Source organism: Colius striatus, chromosome 3 (genome assembly GCF_028858725.1).
Source record: "Colius striatus isolate bColStr4 chromosome 3, bColStr4.1.hap1, whole genome shotgun sequence".
Lineage (NCBI taxonomy): Eukaryota > Metazoa > Chordata > Aves > Coliiformes > Coliidae > Colius > Colius striatus.
In genome coordinates, this window is record NC_084761.1 from 86,763,480 (window position 1) to 86,784,884 (window position 21,405).

Genomic DNA, 21,405 nt, shown 5'->3' on the forward strand with positions numbered 1-21,405 from the left:
CTGGGTTGAGTTGTTACATGGATTATAGCAACAGGTACATGACTGTTGTACAAGACATGCTACCATCATGTACTGGGTAGCACACAGTAAAGCACAGGCCTAGCCCTAATGTGCTTACAAGTGTCCAACACCAGAGAAGTAGACTGATTGGTCCAAAACTAGAAAGAGAGTCAGAGCTACCAACAGATCCCAGCATAGCACTGCAGCTTCACCAAAAGCTATTGTAAAAGCTGTCCACAAAAAGCAAGAGGGAAGGAAATAATAATAGCTCCAACTAAACTAGTGCTCAGTCCTTCTGAAAGTGTCATGCTACAATATTATTTCTAAACTCATTTCACAACTGAGTCAGTCATTGGCAATGCAGACTCTCAGATTGCTGTGCTAAAAAAGTAGATACAGGGCTATTCAGAGCAAGACTTGAAAACATCACAGATAACAAATGAGAAGACAATAAACCAAGATAAACAATAGTTTTCCAATTCCCTTTATAAAACAAAATAATATTTGTGGGCACTTTCCCTCTCCATAAACGTCACATTTTTCCATAACTAGTTAAAGAAATACAAAATGTGGAAAGGATACCTATGTTAAAGTACAACCAGTATGACAGGTTACACTTAAACACTGAGCACTTCTGGTTTTGATTGTGGCCCAGATATACACTTCTTCAGTGGCCCTGGACAAATCACTTAACATCTCTATCTCAGCTTCCCATTCTTTAAGATGAATATAATATTGATTATTTATCTAACTGGAAAAGATGTAGCAAGGATCAATTAGTAAATGTAAAGCCATTTGAAGATGAGAAGCACGGGATGCATGACAAACCAATAAAACACTCATTCTAAAACTCTTTCTTCAACATATGGAAAAATCAGGTTGGTATGTTATAAGCCGGTATGTATGAGTTTGTTATGCAAAGCAGAACTGCTTTTGAGAAAATATTCTGTCTTTAAGCATGAACTAGGGCAAGAAAGGTCATCTGGAGTAAGAGGTCTTTACAACTTGTCCAGAAGCTGAATGCCAGCAAGCAAAGGAATATCCCTGACAATTGTGCTAACATAATACCAAGATTATAAAGATTATGCTGTTGCCAGATAAATTAATACACAGAAAAAGAACAAAGACAATTTCACAGTGTTAATATGCTTTCACAGTGTTACACCTTTGTGTCCTACTTTGTATATAGTTTGCTACTTTAGTTCTATATAGATTTGACAGTTCCCTCCCACACCAAAGAATACAAGGAATAAATTGTTCTGGAAACCACTTGCTTATTTTACTGTGAAGCAATCTCCGTTAAGCAGACAAATCAATCCGTGGTGAAGTTTATATATGTTCCCTTGAAGAAAGTTTTCGCTAAATAAATTATATTTTTCACTGTTGTTACTTACCTTTTCATTCTCCAGGTCTAACATCTTCTGTGTCAGTGCAGCTTCTGTCCCCTCTATTTGTTTTAACCACTACATGAACATAGATAGCAGTGTAAGGAGGAAAAAAAAAATGAAACATTAAAAAAACCAGAGCTTTTGAAAAATTTGCTCCAAATGTTTTGCAAGTTTGTTGCCAACATTCCCAGACATAGTTACTTCTTACTATCTATTCACTTTGAAGTTAGGCATGAACAAACAGGTTGTTAAAACATAGGCATAATGAAGAACTGTAGAAACATACTAAAGAGTTTCAAACACATGGAGGTTGTTTTCCTATAATACATTGAAGCTTTCCTCTCTGTAAAGTTCAGGAGACAAAACAGACTCAGGTCAAGAATGCAAAATCAATCTGATTATTTCCAGTTTGATGTACTCAATGCTTGTTGGTTTAATTTGGAAAACCATCCTGTGACTTGAGGGTAGCAATCACACATTTTTCCAGATGGCAATTTAAACAAAAGACAAGGTGGCAAACTTGATCCTTTATCCCGCAGTTTGCTGTGCCCTTTGTCGGAAGACACTCACTTCTAAAATATCCACAATGTAGAGGACGCAATAAAACAGACAGACAGATGGAAGTTCACACAGTTGCTACCATGGATCTGCTACCATTCTGGTGAAAAGCAAATGAATTGTAATGCTGAAGAATGGTCATTGCATTCCAAAGGTCGAATTACATACTGTAATAGCTATATGCATGCACAGAAGATTCTTGCTTAATTACTGTCACCAGGATTATACTTATATTCAGCATTTCAATTTATTGGAATGGACAGGAATTCTTAGTTCTGAATTGTTTCATTGAATTTCCTTATTAGTCTACAATAAGGATCAATGATAAGCTTACAGAGAGTATAGTTTGGACTACTGCCTCTTTTTGTAGCACTAGCTCTATCAAGACCAACTGTAGCTTTGCCACTGATAATTGCCACTTTCCTCAAATATTTTGCTTGCTAACACTAGATTACTCTTACTTTAATTCTTTGGTAAGCATTACAGATCAACTTTTTAAATTTAGGGTTTTGGTGAATTAACTGGGACTCAGACTCAAAGGAATTAATTACATATCCATTTTCCCCCCAAAAATTTAGATAGGATATCTACAAAGATAAGTTTATAAATAAGAAAAATATTAATTAGTTAAAAAAAAATCCAAAAGGATCTTCCAGTATTTAAGAGACTGATGGATAAAAATTGAAACTTATTTTATCTACTCAGTAAGTTTAGCTTTGTAAAAAGTTGGATAAAAGAGGGCAGGAATACTGTATTCCTCAGTGATTCTACTTTCAACATCTTTGTTTTCTTCATTTAGAAGGTGACAGACTGAAGACATTCCTAAGAAAAGTGATAAAGGATTCAACAAGACAGTGAGCATCCTGAATTCAGAAATGGGAAATCCTCAGCATCTCTCACGGATATCCCCAATATTTGCAAATGAAAGGTTATTGGAAAAAATCAGAGGTCTGGTTTTTTGAAGGTAAGAATGACATGCAAAACTAATTGTTGATCTTCCAATGCCTGTATGCCTTTATGGAACAAAGAGGCACAGAAGAAATAATCATGTATTAATAGTTGTAATCATTTGTAGTATGCAAAATAAGCTTCTGCAATTGTGCCTGAAGAACCAGAAACCTCTTTTGCCCGTTAGCCTAATTTCCAAAACATAAATTCTTGTGACTGAGCACAATAGACTTGATCTCAATAAGCAATCAGTGTGATTAATTAGTACATGTAAATATAACTAGCATATCTATGTCTGCAGTACCACTTCTCTACCATAAGATCCTACTACAAGACAATTATACATGGTAGTTTCTTACAATTAAGAAACTATGGGAATGCATGTGGGAAGCTCTCTGGCCTTTATTTGGAGGGACATCTGAGATGGTTACACTACACTGGAGAAGGCAGTAGTTACTTTACATTTCCTTTAACCAAAATTCACTACATGTACCCAACAGAACTTATGTTAAAACAATCATCCAGTCTTACTTATCATATTTTGCCAGATTTTGTCTGTGCTCTGAAACTGTATTGTGAAATGTGGTATTGTGTTTGTTTTCTTAAGGACAGTCTAAGACTATTTCCTGCTATTCTTTGTCTTAGTAAATTTAGGACACAGATAGTGCCTTCATTACCGAGAAAATCAGGGCCACTTGATTAGCCAGTATCATGAAAAAGAGGAAGAGGTTTCCTGATTCTCAGACTACCTTCTTGATTCAATTTGCTATCAGCTTGCACTTGCTAGATTACTGTGAGGCACATAAAATGTGTACAATCCATAGATAACATGAAGCATCTTAATCTCATTATTTAAATACAGTCTATTTAACTATAGAAGATAAAACTAAAATCTCTCTCCTTTTGATGAAGTATTCAATTTCTGTAATAACCAGATTATCTGGTAAAGTCACACACACACACACAAAAATCCATTAAGGTAAACTTGGAAGTTTTGCCAAAAAAAGAAAAAAAAAACCCCTGAAATTAAATTATAGGTCAACTTCAGCCTAAATATGTAAATAAGTCTATTCATTTCAAAAATTATTTCAGTTGATCAAGCCTCCAATCCCTTATTACTGTGATCCATTACTAACAGAAATAATCTATAGATTACAAAGTGTATGTTTTATTCCTCACCACTTTGACACAAATTAAATAAGTTGTCTTATTCCAGTGGCACTTTTTGCACAAGCACTAACTCACCTGAGAAATAATAACACAATTCAGTTTCTAAAGTCTGGCCAGTTTTTCTCCCTATCTTAGCCTTATATAGCAGATGTCTTCCACTTTCCTTAACAAATGTAAAGGGCTATGATAACCACTCCCTGTTTTTAATGATATAATGCAATGAAAAGCTTTGGGATTTTTGCACTTTTTCTCTTTTTTATTTTGCTTATAGCAATTACTCACTTAAATCAATGACTATTAAATCACCTAATTTAGATTATCTACATTAAGATGTTTAGATAAGTAGATTATAAAAATTATATCAATTAATTCAATTATTACAAAATGCTCAAGTAATTTTAAAATTCCAATTCTGAATCTCAAAAATGCATCTAGGAAAGATTTAATAGAAACCTATGTAAAAGATGAACAGAGCTTCTTCAGATAAAATGTAAGTCTTTCTTAGTTCTAAATGTCATCTTTACTCACATACAGGTTATATTTCCTCTGTAATTGGAGAAGTAAAGAAACGGTCATGCAGAACTGAGTGACCTCTCTGATTATCTGTCTTATAGAAAGGTTTGGGATGGAAGGTACATTGGAGATCACTCAGTTCCACTCCTGTGTCATGGGCAGGGACAGCTTTCACTACACCATGTTGCTCAAACTACTTGTACAAACTCATTCATGCTATCTAATTTACACTAATTTACAGAAGAAAGGACCACAGAGTACTCAGAGCTTTTTCAGTCATACATAGAAATGAGCCCTAAATGGACCATGGTGGTCTGATTTACAGAGGGCTTCCCAACACCTTGTTCCCAGAGCACTGAGGACGCTGGCACTTCTAAGAAATAGGGCTTGTTAAGTGGCTTTCTAGTACTCTATTCTACGGGAGTATCTCCAAAACATGCTTTTCTTTTTAAATTTTATTTCTTTTTTAAGCTTGATTTTACCTCAATACATCCCAATCACAACAGTCATGTAAGGATGAACACATGCTCCAATCCAGACCACCTGAACAGAAAAGCCATGCTTCCCTGGCAAAGTTATGTGACATGTTCAAAGACATGGTCAGTCTTCATGCAAAAAAAAACCCCAAAACTTTACTGAATTCTACCTTTTCACAGAGGGAAAGCACAGTCCCAGCTTGGATTATGGCAACCTGTTCTTCATTTCTCAAATTCTAAAATACAAAAAGATGCACTTTAAATTGAATTGGAAATCCATCCTTTAACATAAGTGATAAATGTTCCCTATACTTTAAAGAATAAATCAGATTAATATTTAGTATTTTATAAACATGACTAGAAAGGATCCCATGTTTGAAAGTATTAAAAGCTAATTCAAGGGTATTTGGTCTCCACTCTATTTCAGTGCAGCACTCCCACAATATTTTTGCAATAGTTCATTGATCAATGAACATTAAGTGGTTTCTGCCAGGGATTTTGAAAAACACATCTTTTAGGCAGAAAAAAAATGTGTATTCACTGGACCATAGCTCTGCAGCAAGTGAATGTCCCCCCTCATGCACTTTAGAGCTAGACTTCCCATTAACAAAAACAAGAAGAGCAAGTGCTATAAAAACCTTCACAGAACTTCCAACATAAAAAGTAAATCCAGAGCTTAAAACTAGTAAAGACTTCAAACTGTTAAAAGTTCCATAGATGCTTGCATCCCAAGTGCATGACTAAGACTTAATACTGTAAAGAGGAATAAAGGGAACCAGTTATCCTTCCCCTTTCTCACAGAAAATCCATTCCTGGCAGAGGCATCCTTCACAGTAGTGGGTGCTACAATTGAGAGTAAAAATTCAGGAATAATTTGGTCTCACTTTGACTTCCTTATTTTCCTTGCTCTGCCTGTTTTACATCTTTTTCCTCTGCCTACTACAGTGCTTTTTTTCCTGTGTCATTCAGCCATGATCAAATCCTGTCTTGAGAAAATACACTTTTCACTAGCATCAGTTCAGCTGGAAGATTTTCCTGTAAGTTTGTAAAAGTATTGTCAAGCCAATCACATTGTTCCTACAAACATAGGCACATAAAAATCACCTTGTGCATTTTCTTGAATGTTATTTTCTGCTGTGGGAAAAAAAAACATCTACTTTAAAATACCCAGAAAACTAGAGGTATATTTAAAACAAAATAAGTTGTTACCCCATTATCTCCAAGAATATCTAGCTTCTTCATAAGTTCAGATATATTCACATCCTGAAAAAGATGTTCAACATATTTTTTTATAAAGGAAGCAAGAAATAGTTTTTACAGGCTATGTTTTATGTACCAGTTGTTCGCTTCTACATGCAAAACGATTTGAAATGTTAATAAGTGAAATGTTAGCTTTGCATCACAATTACGGAAGTGTTATTTGATACTTTCAGAGATAAATCCAAATGTCACTCTTGATTACAATGAGAAATCTGGATGCCTGTGTATGAAGGCAGGATGTTCCTTTACCATTCACATTTACCATTCTACTGATGTATGCAGATGAAAGATCAAAACCAAAAAACAGGCTTAAAGGACAAGGTGTTTTTCTTGTGTGGAGTGAAGCATCATGCACATCAAGTTACAGAAGTTAGAATGAGAGATAGCATGAAGAAACTAATTGTTAAAAAGGTCTGTTGGGTCATTTGGGTTTTATTTTCTTTATTACAGAGCCTTTTGATGGCACAAGAGAGCATGCATAGTGGGCTTGAACATACTGCTCCAAATATCAGCTCACAATCTAGAAAGCCATGTTTCTCTGCCTGTCAGCCCCTAGGTCTGCAAAAAGCAGTGAATAAACCATTCCTATTGAGGCCCAGTCACCGAAATACTCCTCTGACATTAAAAAATGGAACAAATTCACATAATGTCTGTATTTTACAGTTAATCACATTCTCCTGAACTATCCCAAGCATAGTCCACAAGCTAACACAGACCAGGGATCTTTCCCACTGAGAACTTGTGTGTAGCCATTCTGTTTGAAGGCAGGAAGCCTTGACAGCATGGGCAAAGACCAGTTCACATTAGTCCAAAATGCTTAACCCACATGCATAAAGCAAGACAGCCTCATCAAACACTGGCACTCTCGATTTCTACTTACATTCAACACTTCTTAGAAGAGGACAAGATTTCACAGGGTTGTGTCATGGCTCACTAGTTTCATTACTTGAAGTATATAATGTATTGCTTTGCATCTATGTTATGCAACTCCAGTCAGGATGTCAGTAGTCAGGATGGTCAGTCTTTAAAATGTTTAAAGCTAAATTAGCTGTGCTTGCAAACTACATAGCTACACCAGAATATATTTTCTCATGATTCTGTACGTAATTGACTCCAGTGAGGAAGGCTTAATATGAAACAAAAAATCCCTGAAGACCAGACACAGATGTGGAAGAGAATCTACAAATTAGTCCATGCCATATCTGAAAAAGGAACAATGTGTCATGTCCAGGCTTGTCTAACCTTAGAAGTCCCCTCCCTCTCTTCCCTCTCTCCCTTGAGACTCCCTTGAGCACTGCCTCCAAATGTTACCTTAGCTATTAAACAATTCACATCAGTAATTTTAGAATGATGAGGAGCTTAACACACACTTGTGTTTGCATCAGTGTTAAAAACAAAACTATTGATTATCATGAGCACTGGCAATGTTGAATGGAGCCTCCTTTAGCTGATCAATTACACTATTGAAGAATGCAATTCAGTAAGACATGCAAGTACTTGCACATATTGAGCCAGAAATACTCATTATAATTCACTTATTTGTATAAAGAAACATACTGGAAGATTTAGAAAACAAATTGGATTTTGAATTGTTCTAGAATCTAATTTGCTACTGACAGACAAAAATTTTTGAAAGACACAGAAAAAAAAAGAAGTGACCAATCTCAGTATGCCCACATTAAGTGACTGTCCCTGCTTCCATGTAAATGGAGATAGAGTGAAAAAAACATCTCTGTTTAGGAATGCAACAGAAGACAAAAGGAAAAAAAAGAATTCTAGATCCTGGTAAGCTGTATCTGCTACAGTCACCATGCAAATCAATAAGACATAAGCTAAAAATCAGGTCTGGCATCCCATGGAGGCTTTATTTCAAAGGTAATATGCTAACTGATGACTATTGGTGTGGTTTACAAAATGATTACCCTACTAAACCTGAAGGTAAGAATCAGTTTTTAACCTCTTTTATTTCTTTTATATTACTCAGTTTCTTATCAATGCAGCACACAATTTCAGTTCATTTCCACTACAGATAGCTTTATGCTCGCTAAGGCACTGAATAGAAATGCGTCATAAATTACTAGTGAGTGCCATGAAGTGCAACACACAGAGATACTCCACTTAAGCTACTTGTAGAAAAGTTACCCTGGCCTGTTGTGCAACATTACTAACAATGGAAGTGAACCAGCATGCAAACTATTTTGTACAGCTAGCCTATTCACATAATCACAGGATCAAACAATGGTAGGAGTTGAAAGGAACCTCTAGAGGTCATCTAGTCCAACTCCTGCTAAAGCATATTAACTCAACAAACAAAATGCGTAGATGCTTCACTAAATTGAATGTTATATTTCTGAACTTCAATGAAAACATTCAATGTCAAGAATAAAGTATTGTAGCAAGCCTGACAATGAATCACATCAACATCCACATTCATCTCTGCAATGTTTTTACAGCAATACATTAGACTAAATGTAAATTTTCTCGATTGACTGGTCTTCATTTTCACTGATGGATTCTTCACAGATTGACAGATCATAATCTTGTGAAACTCACTCTCCAGTTAAAAATACCTTTTCTTACTATGTATATTTTTTCAAGTCTTCCTCCCTACAGCAATATGGCAAATGACTTGTTTGAATTTTGGGTTGGTCGTTCCAAAAAAATTCCTGGCTATCCAATGGTTACTAATGCTCTATTATACCTTTATTCCTTCCTGATGACAGAAAAGTTGAAGTGCACTTCCATTGTTTTCAGGGAAGGTGGTTATGTGAAGATTAAATGCCGGCGATCTTCGTTCTCTCTCCTGAGGAAAGATTTTGTTTAAAAACAAAATGTGTGATTATATGTAAACATTTATTTCCCACCTTTACAAAACATATTGGTACATTAAGAAGTTAGATTCCTATTCACATCCCAAATATATGTTATTTTGTCTTAATTGAAGGATTTTGGCTTTAGCTAAGTGTAAGAATGGCATTAGCTTCCATCTGATTCCATGTTTGATTGCTGCAAAGTTTACCAGTACCACTCAGTTGAAGAAACTCTTGGATGCTAGCCAAAAAAACCTGAATAAGCCCTGAAAAACTCTGCAGTTTCTAATGCTGGTTATAACATTATTTTAACTATGGATTTTTTTTTTTTTTCATAGCAGAAGGGGCAATTTAGGAAGAAGAAACTGCAAAATAAACTCCATCATGAAACACCATTATCACTGAAGATTTTCTCAATAAATTTAAAGCTATGTATCTCCTTCCTGCTTATTCTACATTTAACTTTTCCATTAGAGCATGTAAAATCTAAAATCCTATTCACTTCATAACCGAGGATGTTAGATATGTTGAAAGACAGCACTACCATGACACTTACAAGGTGGTTTGTGCCAAAAATAGCAATTATAAATTTCTATTTATCTAAAACTATAGTATTTCTAAAATTTACCCAGCCTATCTACCTCACTTTCATGTATTTTCTTCGAAATACCAACCTATGATTTCTTCAGAAGGCAGAAATTCATTAAAACATCTAATCAATTTTACTGAAATTCAATTTTAATGGGCTTGTGAACGTGACTGGACTGAAGGCTCTGGGCAACAAAGGCACTGGGTCTTACTCTGAATTCTCTATAGTCATGGAAACATGAGTGAGGATAATCAGATTTCCTTTCCATGTCACTAGAGGAGATACTTGCAACAAAAATTTCAGTTTCTGACCATACAATAAAAGAGAGCTACTGTAAATATTTCAGTTCCTATGATATCCATGCATCACCTCATTTTCTGAATCGCAAAAATAAGGTGCTTTGATTGATGTGGCCAATGGGCTGTATCCATTCACTTAAGCAAGTTACAAAGCATGGCAACTCTTGTTCATTAACTAACTTAAACCTAATTTGAAACTATAATGTGGAGGGAAAAATCTCTGAACTCCATATTTTTCCTCTTTATTGGCTCAAGTTTAAATCATATTTATATCAACAGACTAATTTTGAAATGGGCTTAAATGACCTAGCTGTCATAACCCCAAACCAGACACTTAATTCTTGTGTAAATTCAGCTACCTATTAGATTTTTTTAAAAAAATAATCAGTTGCTATTGCACTGAACTCACCTGAATTTGTTTGCATTAAATGATAAACAAGTGGCTGTGTTTTCTGCTCTAGCCAGAACTTCATATGAAATAATTTAATTGTTCTCAAAAAATACCGTCCTGATTGCCAGAATTGCTCATGATTTCACTAAACCATTTACACTGTCAGTCACATTTGTGTCTACATGCTTGCCTTCTAAGGAAAAACAAAATTTTTTCTTGCTATCACTCTGAAACAAGTCCTTAAAGATTTGGCCTTGACAAAGCTCAACACATCAAATTAAGCAATTTTTCATGTGATTCTTTCCTGTGAAAAATAGGTTAATGAAGTATATATTGAAGCATTTTCTTTTCTTTTCCTGAGAATTTTTTTTAATTGTTTTCCTTCTAAGAATACTTACACTTTAGGAAACAGTTTCTAGTGTAACTGACTGTTCAAATGCAAAAATGTTTGGCATTTTACAGTTTCTTTATAAAGATATTTATTAGAAAGTATGTTTATTTTCTTGAACATCTACTGATATTCTAAGAACCTAAATGCAATTTTTTTAACATAAAGGGCTTCTACATCAAAATATATGATTGATAAAGGATTAAAGAAATATTAAGAAATATCAAAGACAAAATGCAGAAAGTCCACATAACAAGAAGAGATGACATTTTCAACTTTACCAGAGAAGTTACACATGCGAAGATTTCTGGTGAAACGTGCTGGGTGATGAAAATTATGGAAGACTGACAATGACAGGTTTCTCGGAGACTTTATTCTAAATGATGTTAAGAATGGTGATGATATTTGAAACTGAACAATGTGTTAGCAGGCAATGCAACTGCGTGACAACTGTGCATCACACACAACTAGTTTAGTGTTACTAAATTCAACATGGACCCCATTTATGAGGTGACGAGAACCATTTTTTTCTACTGTAATCACAGGCTACATCTTCAAATTGCTATTAAAAATAATTTTGCTGTTATTTATGCAAAATATAGAATTTGTTGCTATGGACAACATAGTACTTTCATCTACAGAAGTTGTTGCTTGATCACTTTAACTTTGACATTCTCAGAGAGCATCTTTCCTTTTTTTCATTGAGTGAGGCCCATTATTTCCAGTCTATGACTATTTTATACCAACAGAAAATGGATTTCAGGTAAGAAAAATCTTTGAAAGTTGTTGTCAAAATGTGTTCTTTTGAGATATTTTTATCTCATATAAATGCTGTCAATCTTAAATAAATGTAATCAAAAGCAAGTATACATTGATGTGATGGATGTATCAGATCTTTAGTCAGATCACTGCATGCAAGATGTGAGAAGGTGTGTTAATTTAAACAATGCCAACCAAGGCTGTAATATACATACCAAGTGATTTCACATGCAGGAAAGGAGCAGTTATGGAAATGAAACAAATAAAAAAGGCAAAATATTGCAAAACAAAATATTTTATTAGATGAAAAACAAACTATATGCAATATATATTAGCTATATTACATCTTTATAAACATTAGTGAGCACTCTCTCCAAAACATATTAAGGCAGCGGCATCAATTTCATTATCCCGAGATACAGCATTTAAAAAATAGATACCTAAGTGATTTCCCTTAAACATGCACCAGACATCAGTAATCTTTACAGGAATTTCAGCTTGGGTTCAAACATAATTTCTGCTCCATTTGAGAGTTTGCAACAGAGAGAATCTCTTACTTCAAGCTCTAGCACTCTGAATTCTAACAGCTCATTCTGGTCTTTTGCATCTTGCATCTCATTCTTCAGCTGATGCTCTTCTTGTTCCATTCTGTAAATCTATAAGATAAACACATCATCATAACACTCTGTAAGCAATCTGAAAGATACTGTACAGATTTACAGGCCTGATGTTTAGACAAAAATGTTAATTATTTCAGTTTCTCATTAGAGAAATGAAGAAGTCTTGAAGAAGAAACATCACATCAGAAAGTATTGGTGGGACCTTACAGCAGAAAAAGGTCAATAGTCTCTTTGAATAGTAGTCTGGAACTAGTGTGAAATTGATATGAATATTGTATCAAATAAGTTAAGTAATACTAGATTTCTTTTAAAATCGAATGAAACTGGATTATATTAACATAAATATAAACAGAACAAAACAGAAATTCAAAATTTACTATTTATTATGCCAACTAATAGCTTTAGTCTACTGTATAGCTTAACTGATTATCTTTTTATTTGTAGCAATTTCAATAGAAATGTAACTTGTAGCATAATGTACTATAATGCTCCTAATACCATGTGTCTGAATAAATTAAGTCCACTACTTTTAGTCAAAAATTTTTCTTTGGTTATCTTATTCCTGATATATTAATATTGAGATACTAATTAACAAAAATAATTATTTGACATCCTAAGTACTAGCTGACTTTTCCACCAATATCACTGAAGAGCAATGAGGATGCTCAGCTCTGAGTATATCAGACAGAAGATTATACAGTATCTTTAAAGCAATCAATACAACTTAATGTGTGGAAAGACTTAAGAACAGAAGGCTGAAGGGAGCAGGCAATTTTATCAGTGACCAGGACAATAATAATCTTTGTGTTACTGTTTGGCAAAACACACCTTATACTTAATATTTTAGATCGTATTTTCTGGACACTAGAAACGTCAGCCAACTTGAATACTACTGTTGGCTACACAACCTCTAATTCTGCGAGAGCAGCTTCCATTCCCAAAATGTACAAAGCATATTGATACTTTAATCAGAAACACGTGTTTCTGGAGAGAAATAAAATAACCAATTTTCATGCTGATGTTCCAGTACTTAGTACATTCATTTCTTTTTACCATTTCTTTTATTATAAAGGGCAGGAATTGTGAAAACATTCCCAGACACTGAACACTTACCTTTTCTAGCAACTCCTGATTTGTTCTGATTAATAGCTGCTTTTCTTCTACCCATTTTGAATCCTATGAGGAAGAAGAAGATGGAAAATATTAAAATTATATATATTTTGCTAAATATGACAAATAAATGACCACAATAATTACAAGGCTTCAGAAATCATTGTATTTTCAAGTATAAATATGGTCACAAGTAAAAAAAATAAAGCTATCATCAATATTTCAAGGATAAATAGCATTTTATACTACAGAGAAAATAAAAGCTGAATCTCTTCTTTCCTAATATGTTCTAGCTAAGCAGTACTTTAAAATCTTTACATATAGAAATTGTGGGTGAACACAGTTATATAATATTTTATCTCATTTTAACCCCATTTATTTACTCAGCTTAACTCATAACTGTTTCTTTCCATTGCAAAGAGTAGGGAACTTCCTTGCAGAATCTTCCCACTTGGATGGATCTTATGCAAATCCCAATGGAGAAAGAGAATAAAAACATTCAATTATCCCAAATAACTGAAAATAACATTCATAAAATTACTTGCCCTCTCCTAAAAGTGTGAGAATCAGGCTAATATACAGTGTTTGTGATAGGGCATTCAAGGCTATGAAGGGAGGAGAGTGACATAAGAGATTTTATATTCCATTTGAAAAATGTATTTCCATTTCATCATTTGTTTCAAAGCTGATCTTTTCTTTTAGGTTTTTCTATGGTTTCAAAATCAAATATCTCATCAAATATCTCTTAAAGACTCAAGCTACAAAAATTCTCTGCCACCCATAACTGGACATTCAGATTGAATGGATTATAACAGTAAAATTTGATTTGTTTTCCCTGTAGCAAAACATATTTACATAACCTGACTCATACTGGTCTAATAAGTTTAATAAAACAATATCCAACAATGAATGTGTCATATTCTCAATAAAATTATTTGTCATGTAAAAAGGACAATTTCTGTAAAATCTTAATGTTCTTACTAAGCTATTGAGGCTCATACTTTGTCAGCAAGGTATCTGCATATCGAAATGTCAACCAAAAAAAATCTAAAACATTATGATACAATATTTATTCCAATCAGCAATTTTTAAAAAAAGTTTAAAGGTAGTTGTTCTACCTCCTTTCCACTACAGTTTCATATTCTACTGTTCTTTCTCCTTTTCTCACTCCTATACAAGAATGCACAAGTGCATTTTAACCTTCATGCAGGAAACAAGCTCTTCAAGGGTTATGACGTGATAAATATCATACTAAGAATATACTAAAATAAGTGCTGAAAAGGCATGTCAGTTGTCAAGAACTTTTGAAACAAATGAAAGAAATGTTGAAATATAAAATATGATGTCTAGTTTAACATTTAACTACTATTTTCCTAAGGTGAAGGAATGACCAGTTGCACAGTCTTAGGGTGGATATTTCCATGTGTATGGAAAAGGTAGGTTCAACAGTTACATCAGACCTGTAGGTTCAACTACTCCAGTTCACATAAGTAGAAAAAATAGATTAATTTGCCCTATTGATAATTAACATTTGTGTCTTTCTTGCTGACATTCAATTTGAATTTCTGAGAAAACCTTAATTCCAGTGGAATTGAATTTATATATCCACCAGGTCACTTCGAAAGCTGAGCATTCAAAAAAAAAAGCCATCTGGCACATTACATGCTCAAATATTTTGAGATCTATGATTTACCACTATTTATATTTTATAATTTCTTCCCTTAATATAAAGTTTCTTATGCATGCACTTCAACGTACCTTGCAGAAATGGATTATTAGTCTTATTTTACATCTAGGTGGAATTCTGACAGATTGAGTGGATGAGAAATTAGCAAGAGCCATTGCCATTGACTGAAATTACACCTAAATCATTATAAGGCAAACTTCAAATCATTTTTTAGCAATAAAATTATAATCTGCTCAGAATTTGACTTCAGGAAAATTGTGAAGGGGTTGCTGCTTCTATTTCCTAAAGCTATAAAGTGGGACTAAAAATTCCTGGGATAATACATTAGGATCCTTTTAATCATTGTTTCCTTTTCAAAAGCACTTTAGGTACTACTTCCCCAAATAAGCATTTTACAAATATTATTAAATCATTATCAGTACTATATAAATGACAAAGTAATAATAATAAAAAAATAATCACATAGTGCACAAAGAAGTCAGTTTATCATCACAACCCTTTATTTTGTTGAATGTATATACTAACAGGTCAGGAGAAACAAGCGGGTGCTAGAGCTCCCTGGAAGACACTACAACCACTTCTGTGGAAAGCTAAAGCCCATCATACAAATAAGCCCACTAGAGACAATGTCATAATACTCCTTGTCACACCTCTGTTGGCCTTCTCAGGATTACTGAGAGATATAAGGTTGAAAATGTGATTAGGAACCTCATAAAGTAATAACTAATGAAATTCTAAATTACAGGCATACTATTTTGACATACCATGCTGAACGTCACATAGGTAATTTCTAACACATTTAACCATCTCCACTTACTGATATACACAGTATTTACACTTTAAACTGTAATAGTGAACTATTTTATTAATTACACAACAATTTGCCTACAGTACCTTTATCATCAACACACTGAAATGTCAGCAGTAGAACACAGAGAGGTCTTCAGTTCTACCTATTCTTCCAATAGATCAGTGAGCCATCATTTCAGATTGATAATATATTTTTTGAAATATTTTATTTACAGGGTATTTACTAAGCAAATTGTAGTTTGTGTTGAAGTTAGCATAAAAAAATTTATCCTTAATTTAAATATGGTCCCCAAAATCTTTGTATATATACAGAATCTTACAGAAAGTTTTTTCTTACAAAGAATAAATCATAAAAACTATAGTATCTTTAACTTGTCATTAGTTGACTTTAAAGTTACAGAATTATTAGTCTTTGAAATGTGATTTTACAGACAGCTATATCTTATTACCCTATACTAATCTTAAAATTGGCATTTCAAACAATAAAGCATGAAATAACATCAACCTATTTTTCTCTGTGTGTTCTAGAAGCTTTCTAGAAGCTTTCTGTGTTCTATGCAGCCGAACACCTTTTAAATGCACTCTCATAACTATTATCAGCCTTCCTGAAGATGCTAGATGTTATTAAATACGCATCAGTAGCCACATCTTCAAGTATTTACAAGGTATAATGAAATATATAGACTAATTTTACTCAGTGTGATGGAATTTGAAAGCAGTTGGGTCCTCCAAGGATTTAAGTCTGGGAGGGAAACACCACAGTGTGTCTTCCAGTAACCAGACACACTGGTTCATTTTTCTAGCTGAAGTCTGTGTGAAAGAGATTTGTTTTTTGAATTTTTCTGTGCTACACATCAAAAATATTCTCTGGTACAAATATAGAATATTGTTTTACTGGAATTATTGGAAAACAGGAGAAAAGCTGCACAGAATTTACAATGCACATACACGTGGTTATTTCAATATTACAGTTCAGTGCTGAAAATATACCTTTAATGTAATTTTCTTAGCCTACGTAATAATTTCCTTAGTTTAAATAATCTATTGCTGGAGTAGCAGTATCATTCCCATTAATAACAGTAAGCAATGAAGATGGCAAGGGCACCACTGCATGCGAGGGAGAAAATGATGTGGTAGAGGGCATTAAGAGAGCCTTTTACCTGTCCTTTCTCAATTAGAGCTTTCTCCAGGTCCTCAATTTTTGCCTGACATCGGAGAAGATCAGCTTGCAGTTGTTCACGAGTCTGAGGAAAAAAAAAACATCAAAAGGGGTGTGTTTCTGCATGCACATCCAAGTAGGTAGACTTAATTACACACAGAATCAGAGTAAAGATACTTCCCATCAACTTTCAATCAGCTTGTAATGTTTTTCATTAAAATTTGTGTTTATATTATAAAATATTTAAAGCCATCAGTCTAACAGCATTTTTCCTTCTGAGCCTAAAAAGGTGTTACCATTACATACCCAGTTACAAAGCTCTTCCCAGGGGAAAAAAAAAAAAGTTTGGAAATAAAAGTGCTCTAAGAAGCTATTCATAAGCTTTAGTAATTCAAGGCAACTGGGGGAAAAGGGGCAAGAGAGAAAAAGAAATACAACTGGATAGACCTATAGCTAAATAAAATATATTGACCTCAAATTATTTATTCCATAAACAGAATATGCCAGTCAACTTTTCTCATTCTACATGATTAGTACACCACCTGTTCTACTACAGTAGGTTTTACTCCCTGAGTCCCATAATGCCCTGAAAGGAACTGGATCATACAAGGTGCTAAAAAAAAAACTGACATAAACCAAAGGATATCTCTGGAGGCCTTCAGTCACTGTGGCTCCTTGAGTTATATCAAGTACTTCTCTCACCCTACTTCAGGGACTCTTTCACTCAAGCAGTTCAAAAATTCCCACAAAGGTTTCCTTCATCTTTGAGTCCCTGTTATTTACCTTAAGACTCATCTAAAAGTAATAGGAAATGTTCATCCCAGCAGAATATTGGGCCCTCCAAAACTAACCATGCAAAAATCTTCCTCAAAAGACTCAGTCAAAAGATAAATTTTCATGGATGTGACAAAAGAGACCAAAAGCCATTAAAAAAGAAAGAGCAATTCCAGAATGTACTGAAGGGACAGTTTGCAAATGCCTGCAAAATAAAATTTAAAAAAGCTATTACAAAGGCCTTCCTTCCCAGGAAGGCCAATAAAATATACAGTGGTCTTCAATAACTGTCAAATAGTTGAGTGCCTATGAAATCTTACTTTAATAGTGGATATAATTATGTAATTAGATGTAATTATGCCCCCTGTCTCAAATCTAGCTTCTGAAGTGATCTCCAAAGTCCTTTTTGCCTTCCTTGGCTAAGTGTTCTACTTAAAAAGAAAGTGTCAAATGTGACTAGGCTTTTGTAAGATGCTGAGAACAAATAAAGCCATAAAGCAGTGGTTCTAATATTAAAAGATCTGTATTTCACAGGAAAAAAAAAAAAAAACCCTAACTTAAGGTTTGCTCAGAGTCACTTAAAAGAACCTTGAAAAAAAACAAAACAAAACATGACACATTCTACAGTAAGTCCTGAATCTTCTAAATACTGGCTCTGGGGATAATAGACTAACATTTTAAACTATAAATAACTCCAGATAATGTCAAGTAGTCTACATTCTTCTGTAACTTTTTTCTGAAAAGCTTTGCCTAGTAACACACAGAAATTTTGCTTTCACAAACATACTGTTTCTATACCTAAGAATATTCAGTAAGTGGATCTTAAAACACGTGCCAGAGAAAATGACATGGATGAAATAGTGCACATGTATGCCTAGTAAACATTAGCAGCCTAACAATATAGAATTTTGTGAATATTTTATTAATTGTTCTAATCAGTGGATCCATTAAGATAGTGGTAGCTCCTACCTTTGGGATTGAGTCCATCCTCAGCAATGGGCTACAGTTTGTTTTAAAGCTTAAATACCTTTTAGAATCACAGTCTCACTGAGGTTGGAAGGGGTTACCTGTTCAACTCCTGTGCTCAAAGCACAAGGACACCTAAAGCAGGTTGTTCAAGACCTTGTGTGGTGGGGTTCTGAATACCTCCAGGAATGAAGACTCCAAAGTCTCTCTGGAAACCTGTTCCAATGTTTGAGGAGTCTGTCCTCAGAGGAGAAAGGGTTTCTCTTATGTTTAAATGGTATTTCTTGTATTGGAGTTTCTGCCTGTTGCATCTTTTTCTTTCACTGGATCCTGCTGAGAAGAGTCTGGTTCTGTTCTCTTTATTCCCTTCATCAGATATTTACACAATTCGATATGATATTATCCAGCCTTCTTTTTTCCAGACGGAACATTTACAGCTGTCTCAGCCTTTTCTTGTATATCAGGTGCTCCAAGCCCTTAATCACCTTTATGGACATTTGCTAGACTCTGTCCTATATGTATGTCCATGTTTCGTTTTCCTCCATGAAGGAATTTTCCTTTCCTTTGCTGAATTTAAATTTAATGAAATTTCTTTACAAATTTTTTCAGGTACTCAAATAGTCCCTCTGAATAGCAGTGCAACCATCTCATGTATCAAATACTCTTCTCAATTTTGTATCAACTGCAAATGTGCTGCAGGTGCACTCTGTTCATCCAGTTCATTAAGGAAGAGGTTGAATAGTACTGGACCAAGTATCAATTTCTGCAGTACATCACCAGTGACATACCTCCAGTTGAACTTTCTGTTACTGATCACAACCCGTTAAGCTATTTCAGCCAATTTTCAGTCCACCTGACTGTTCACTTCTCTAGTGTGTACTTTATCAGCTTGTCTATCTTACTGGAGAGAGTGTCAAGAGATATATCAACATCCACTGCTCTTAACTCATCAACCAAGCTAGTCATCTCATCATAGAAAGCTATCAAGTTGGTTAAGCATTATTTCCCATTCATAAACCAATGCAGATCACTCCCAGTCATCTTCTTGTATTTCAGATATTCAGAAATGTTTTCCATGACTATTTACTCCATCCCTTTCCTAGGAAACAAGGTAAGGACGATCAGCTTTCAGTTCCCCAGATCCTTCTTGTCTTTCTTGAAGACAAGAGCGACATTTGTTTTCCTACAGTCCTCAGGAACCTCCCACAATTGCCATGACCCTTCAAAGATAAGTGAGAGTTGCCTTGCAATGACATCAGTCAATTGTCTCAGTAGACAGTAATCTACAGCATCAAGCTCTAGTTGATGCAGAACAAAGGACATGAGGTGAAGATGAAGAAGTTTCCTGCCTGCTCATTTGGATATGGCATGTTCTTTGGCCCTCAGTTACAATAGTCATGCATATAGAGGATGACTTGCAAATGTGCTACATTTCTAGACATGCCCCTATCTGCAGGAGTTAGGATAAAGTGGAATAAATTTTGCCTCAGGTTAACAAAGCTCTTTTTTGTTGCCACTTACTGTCCAGTGAATAGATATAGGGAGTGAGTCAGAGCTCACCAATTCATTATGAAGTGGCCTCCTTCCTCTCTGGGTTTGAACAAGAATGGAAGCTGTTAGCATGACTTCTGCTAACCTCATCTCTGCACTAAGCAGTTAAACACAGTGGTGGCAAAAAGGTAAATGCAAACTGAATATGTACTCTCATGTCTCAAATACCTATAGTACAGAGACTGCTGTGAGAATAAAAAAACATGTATTTCAGAGAGTAAACAATCACACATGCTGACCTAATAGGAACATCAGCTAGCTATGTACTATTTAGCAGAAGAATACTCTCAAAATGAAGTTGTTTTTTGTTTTTAAAAAAAGATTATTTCAATTATTTGACAAAAGACAGATAAAAAAATCCTGTGTCAGATTTGGGTAAGAATTTGAAATATATGATAAAATACTGAAGTATAGCAATCTATTCTCTGATACATTCTAAATCCTTCAAGTTGCTATCCAAATTGCAGGTTCAGCTGGAATATTCTAAATAACGGTGTCTTCCTACTGAAATATTTAATATATTATGCATGCTAGAATAAAGCATAATGATATCTTTGTTCTGGTCGCACCAGATGAACTTGAGTTGTATCCTTACTCATATTATCCTCTAATCTTCAGAACACTGTGCTTTGCATTTTGTAGACCTGCAAAGATATGTCCTACTATTTCAAGCTTTTTCATCTTTTTTTAAATTATTTCAGAATCAAAAGAAATTTCAGTGTAAAAATTACCCTTGCTTCTCTCTCTGCATCCAGAGTTCCACCAACTTGCTCTTGAAGCAATGCATATGCCCTTTGCAAAGCTTGATACTCTCTTGTTAGCTGGCAAAACCTTAGTTCAGCTTCTTCTTTAGGTGTACTCTTAATGAAAAGGGGAGAAAAGGTGTTTTTGTGCATGTAGAGATAAACATGTATAATAATAAGTTTGTTTATACAGATAGACTCACAAATACAACAAGAAACACAACTCATATCAATCTCAAAATTTACTAAAGATTTAAAAACCAAAAAAAGTAGAAATGGAAGGAAGGATGATTTGAGGATGATACAGAAATGCAGAGATCAATAACTGTTTCAACTTCAAAATTTGAGGACAGTATAAGTTACTACATAAGGCAGTGATGGATAGAAAAAGGAAGAAACTGACTGGGAAAGATGTGAGGGAATGGTTCTATGCACC

General features: G+C 34.4%; 1 protein-coding gene across 15 annotated transcripts in view; it reads right to left on the reverse strand.

Moving 5' to 3' along the window:
• Positions 1-21,405, reverse strand: part of LOC104555463 (janus kinase and microtubule-interacting protein 2) — a 211,451-nt gene that overhangs the window by 87,777 nt on the left and 102,269 nt on the right. For 11 of the 15 annotated variants that reach the window (XM_061992934.1, XM_061992935.1, XM_061992932.1 and 8 more), the window contains 8 exons: positions 20,958-21,086; positions 16,937-17,020; positions 13,283-13,345; positions 12,107-12,205; positions 9,015-9,116; positions 6,263-6,316; positions 5,224-5,289; positions 1,395-1,463 (listed from right to left, as the gene is read on the reverse strand). In XM_061992934.1, the coding sequence (XP_061848918.1) occupies positions 1,395-1,463; positions 5,224-5,289; positions 6,263-6,316; positions 9,015-9,116; positions 12,107-12,205; positions 13,283-13,345; positions 16,937-17,020; positions 20,958-21,086 (666 nt within the window). The remainder of the gene's footprint in view (positions 1-1,394; positions 1,464-5,223; positions 5,290-6,262; positions 6,317-9,014; positions 9,117-12,106; positions 12,206-13,282; positions 13,346-16,936; positions 17,021-20,957; positions 21,087-21,405) is intronic. The other 4 variants (XM_061992945.1, XM_061992940.1, XM_061992947.1 and 1 more) reach the window with 3 other exon arrangements.